Raw genomic sequence first — 5,510 nt, 5'->3', positions numbered from 1 at the left:
TTCACCAAAAGCGCTTTCAATCTTTTTAAAAGCACTTCCAAAAAAACTCGTAGTCTCTTTGAACCAAGTTTTGCCATGAGCCCTTGTTTGAATATCATTATATATTTGCTACTAATAAAAAGAATTGTTAGTTTCACATTTTTAGAACTCTCTTGTATAAAATGAGAATATAGAATGAGAATGAGACGTGACACTCTTATAATATTGTAAAATATATCACGTCGACAATGAATGGTTAACATGTTCGGTTTAAACATCTAGTGCTCTTATAATATTGTAAAATATATCACATCAACGATGAATGGTTAACATGTTCGGTTTAAATATCTAGTGCTCGACTACAAAATGATTTTATTTAGCACTACTCTATTGATACTATAGAAGTAAAAATGCATGCATGTAAATGCTGGTCTTTAGGAAACTCAAACTTGTATTGATTTTCACCATTACTTGCATAAATTAAGATTTAACCTACCGTGGCATACAAGATAATGACAGACCTAGACAACATGTCCAAACAAGTAAAGGGCACATGCCCTTTGAATCATTAACCCCTGCACAAACCTCTTTCACTTTCACTTTCTCCTTTTTTTTTTTACTACTACTACTAAAAGCTTTAGTAAGCTAGGTTTAACCTAGGGCGCACTTTAGCAACCAGAGGGTTCGCCATCTCACACGACAGCTTTAGCACCTCCGATAAGTCCACGGTATTCCCATCCAACGGTTGCCATTCGTACTCGTGTAACAGCGAAGCTACCCAAAACGTCACCGTCGTCAATCCCAGAGCCTTTCCCGGGCAAGTCCGCCTACCCGACCCAAACGGTGCAAGCCTAAGATCCGAGCCGAAAACGGAAAACTCCTGCTCTCCTTCCCGGGCTACAAACCTCTCGGGCTTAAACTCCAGTGGGTCCGCCCAGACTTCAGGGTCCCGCGAAATGGCCCACATATTCACCATGGCTGTGGTCCCCGCGGGCACATGATGCCCATCTATCGTTGTTTCTGTGATCGCCAGGCGGGCCCAAGATAAAAGTGGGCCCGGTGGGTGCATCCTCAAGACCTCTTTCACCACAGCCGTCAGATACACCAGCTGGGAGATATCTGTCTCATCGACGGCTCGTGACCTCCCAACAACTTTGTCTAGCTCGTCGTGGACCGTCGATTGGACTTGGGGATGCAGAACCATCCTCGCCAGAATCCACTCGATCAGAACCGCCACCGTGTCCGTCCCTCTAAATATCATTTCCTATACAGCAAACGACACCGTTTAGATAATAGAAGATTTTATTTAAAATCCGAGTAAATATCGGGAGAGAGCGATTTAAATTCGTACCCAAAGGACGGCGATCATATCGGAGTCGGACAACTTATCAGGTCCTTGGAGGGAAAGCAGGACATCGACAAAATCAGGGGCCTTTTCGTCTTTTTCGGATTTGAGACCGGTTCGGTGCTCGGAAATGATTTTGGAGACGAACCGGTTCACCTTGGGGACTAGATTGGAGCATCTATACCGGATTTTCTGGGCATCAAAACCGGCCAACCAGGGAAGATGATCGGACCAATTTAACATACCCAACAAATCGTAGCCTTCGTCGACCAACCCTTTGAGCTCCTCGACCTCATTGTCAACCGAGCCGAATTCGAGCTCGTACTTCCTGCCAAAAACAGAGCACATCATGTTGTTCAGCGACGCCCGCTTGATCACGTCACGAACCGCCAGTTTCTCCTTGTGGGTTCCGAACATTGCCGCCATTTGAGAAGCTATGTCCCTCCTCTGGGCCTCGGAGGCCTTGATTTGCTTGGGGGAGAAGAGGTGGGTGGCGGAGATACGCCTGAGGGTCCGCCAGTAGACGCCGTAGGGGGCGAACCCGATGGCCCGGTTGAACATGAGGGAGTAAGCGGATTCCTTGACGGGGCGGTCGGCGAAGACGGAGCTGTTGAGGATTTCTCTGGCGACGTCGGGGTGGCACGTGACCACGACTCTGGTTTGGCCGAGGCTGAAGGCCATGAGGCGCGCGGCGTTGAGGGATAGGGCGGCGGAGGCGATTTTGCGGTGGGCCAGGGAGGTCATGAGGGACATGCTGCCTATGAGAGGCAGACCTCTGGGCCCCGGAATGGTGTTCTTTTTCGACAAGGGGCCGATCGTTTTGATGTTGCGTCCCCATGCTGGGCCGCCCGGGTGAGACCAGTAAATTAGAGAGGTGAGAAGCCATGTGAGGGAGACGATGAGAAGCGTGCATGCAATGCTTTCGGGAGAGAAAGCTCTGCATTTGGAGGCCAGGGCAAATACCCATAGGCCTTCTATCTCGGTTTTCATGGCGGAATTGTAGATTGTAGAGAGACAGAGAGACAGAGAGAGTAGGGGGTAGGCTTCCTTTTGCAGTGAGAAAAAGGACGGGAAGGAGGAGTGGCTTTTGAGTTTGAACCAAAAACTAGCTGATGGATGGGGCTATATATAGGAAAGATATGGTGCATATTTTTTCTGGCTTGGATTATGAATTTCATTTTTTGTTTGATACGACGATATTCTATGGTAAGGAAATGAAAGATCGTTGTAAGAGAATAAAAGATTGTAATATTTTTTTTTTTTTTGTTGTTTGTGATTACATTGATATTTTTAAACTAAGGGAATAGAGAGTTCGGTTAAATCACACAATGGATAATCTAATTTGGTATTGAATTCGTCATCTACGAGATTCAAAGCTAAGACCTCTCATTTTTAAGTGAAGAGTAATATTGTCAAACCGTAATACCGAGTGGCAATAAAAGGTGGCGTTCAGCTGTATAAAAATAATAAAATCTTTTTCTTTAAAAAATAATGAAATCTCTCCCTAAAAAATGAAGAAGTATATCATCCTATTCTAAAAATAAAATTTTAGAGTAAAAACTTAAACAAGTGAAAAAAAAGAAAAAATTGAAAGAAACATGAACAGTAAAGAGAAAACCGTTATACTGAAGAGTGGGAACGTAGAGGTTCTAAGTTTATAACTGAAAGAAGTTATTTTTTATTAAATTTTGTTCTAATAAAGTTAGTTCGAAATATTTGGGAGATACACCGCAAGATGTGCACGAAACTATTTTGAGGTGGGCGTGTGAATAGCACGCTACATGACCTAGGCAGATTTGTGTTGTCGACTGGAATTACAAAAAAGAGTAAGTTGAGGAGAGATTTTTCGATGTTCAAATTATGACGTGGTACATTATGTTTCATAATATAAATGACGAAATATTTATGTTAATAAATTAACAACAAATAACTCGTAGTCGTAGCTTTTTAAGAGATTACTCTATTTGTTTAGTAATTGTATGAACAACTTAATCACTAGGTCAACTTCTCGTGCGAGGATTTCATCCCTCCTTTCCCTTGACTTTGCTTTCAGTTCGGGTTGTTGGTTAAAGCTTAGAAGTTAGAACATAAATATTTGACCTAATCTATAATTATAATTTAAAAAATCATGAAAAATTAACTCCAACACTTACTTAAAGAAAAATTAACTCCAATAATCTATAAATAATTGTATCACATCTCTATAGACGAGTAACCTACGTAGTGAGTCTTACCGGCTTCTATTAAAAAGAGGCACAAACAAATGGAACATGATCAATTGACCTAAAATACATTATAAAATTGTTTTTTTAGAAGAAGCGGAATTGGTTTTATTATGAACGTTTAAAATGCATAAAACCATCAAGGAGGACATTCAACATGATATCTGAAGGTTCCTCAAATCAACAAGAATCAAAATTAGAAATTAAGCTCAATTTGACCAATCTACGCGCCACACAATTGGAACAAGGACGAGAATAACAAACTTTGAAATCAGTAAGTTGTTGTAAACCTGCGTTGATGATATCCTCTCTGCAATCACAACCAACGGAGGAACATCTTGCTGGAAACTGCCCAGTGACTGAACAAGTTGTAAGGAATCACTTTCAAGGATGAATTGATTCCACTGGTGATCCAACGCACATTGCACACCTGCCCTAGCAGCCAAAAACTCCACCATCGTAGGGGTTGTGGCATGAGATATTTTACGACAGCAACCTCCAGCATAGCCACCGGCAATACTATATTAATTGTATTTGCTTTATTCTTTTTAATTGAAAATATTTACCAGTATTTACTGTGTTTCTTTAGGAATGGCTATATATTAATTATGCACATCTGCATTTTCTTTATTCTTTTCAATTTTAAATTTGAGAAATTACACAACAATTAACAAACAATATTATCTCATAACTTTTGTTTTGAAGCTGGAAATTACCTCATAAACATTAAACAATTACGCTCATTAAAAAGCAACTAAATCTAATCCAATCGACTGGATATTCCTCACACCATTTTTAATTAAAACTACACTTTCGCGTCAATTTAAACAGCAACAGCAAATAAAAAAGCCTTCTGTAGGCGCAGCCGTGTAGGAGGGACTCGACAACCAAGTATGGCAGCAGTCAGTTCAGGTTCCCCGGCAGGACACGTGGCGGCGCTTGTGGCGCTGTGGTTGGGTGAGGGAGTTGAGGCGCACATGAATGCCCATGCACTCGAGAAGAACTCTAGGCTACGACGGGTGCATGCATTCGGTGGCTCATGCATGGCTTCTGGTCTGGTCTGATGCAGTGTCTTTAGGCCTCTGTGCGGAATTGTGAAAAGATCGATCGACTGAGATAATAATATCTGGATTATGGTTATCAGCTCTGTTTTATTGACACGTGGCGGGCGCATGCGAGAGCCATGAGTCACCTTGACCATGACTGCTCCTACCCACGTTCCAAAGCTCCTGCGTATATCGGAACTTGGAAACCCTAAAACACTGTTGGAGTTGGAAACGTGTTACTTGTACCCTAGTAAATATCATTATTTCAGGTGAAAAATACGTCATAATTTAACAAATGACAAGCTTTATAATTCTTTTGATTATTAAATACATTAACTTGAATTCAATTCACTTGAAATTGAATTAAATGTTAAGAATACTATTTGTTTTGGTAAAATTTGTTAAGAATACTTTTAAAGAACATAACTATATATCAATAACACAACAAATACATAACTATAGAGTAATGTTATATTTACCATATTTTTTATATCATATTTGTATCATTTTGCTAATAGATATGCGTTTCATCTTTATTAATTAGAAATATGATACAAATGTGATATAAAAAATTTGGTAGGAGTAGTATTTTTTATAACTACATATCCAAACATGATAGAGCTTGTTCTTTCCTTAAATGGTTGAGGGCGGTTGTTGCTACACTCGAGGTCTTGTGTCGCATTATTCGTTCAACATCATCTCTATATTCAAAAATAAATTTTTTAAATTCAAAATTAGAAAGAAAATAATAGGGGTATTAGTTTATATAGTTGACTTTGATGAGTTGGAGTATCATGCTTGCTCGTAAGTCTTAAAATCTTGTTTTATATATGGTATTATGTACAATACAAAATACAACATACGTATGTGTATTTCATACCACTAAAATCAAATGACAAGAAAAAATTTCAATGGGTA

General features: G+C 39.9%; 1 protein-coding gene across 1 annotated transcript; it reads right to left on the bottom strand.

Moving 5' to 3' along the window:
• Positions 1-412: 412 nt before the first annotated feature.
• On the bottom strand, positions 413-2,421 carry LOC137720554 (cytochrome P450 78A9-like). The gene is made up of 2 exons (XM_068459637.1): positions 1,331-2,421; positions 413-1,243 (listed from the first exon to the last, which is right to left on the bottom strand). The coding sequence occupies exons 1-2, from the start codon at positions 2,312-2,314 to the stop codon at positions 617-619; spliced, it is 1,611 nt and encodes a 536-aa protein (XP_068315738.1). The 5' UTR covers positions 2,315-2,421; the 3' UTR covers positions 413-616.
• Positions 2,422-5,510: the final 3,089 nt, after the last annotated feature.

Source organism: Pyrus communis, chromosome 16 (assembly GCF_963583255.1).
Source record: "Pyrus communis chromosome 16, drPyrComm1.1, whole genome shotgun sequence".
Taxonomy (NCBI): Eukaryota; Viridiplantae; Streptophyta; class Magnoliopsida; order Rosales; family Rosaceae; genus Pyrus; species Pyrus communis.
Note: the sequence above shows the minus strand (reverse complement) of the source record. Positions and strands in the feature narration are given on the sequence as shown.

Coding starts and splice junctions, on each gene's coding strand:
- LOC137720554 (XM_068459637.1), bottom strand. CDS start 2,314: ATGAAAACCGAGATAGAAGGCCTATGGGTATTTGCCCTGGCCTCCAAA. Junction 1,244..1,330: donor ATATGATCGCCGTCCTTTGG/GTACGAATTTAA, acceptor TTTGCTGTATAG/GAAATGATATTTAGAGGGAC.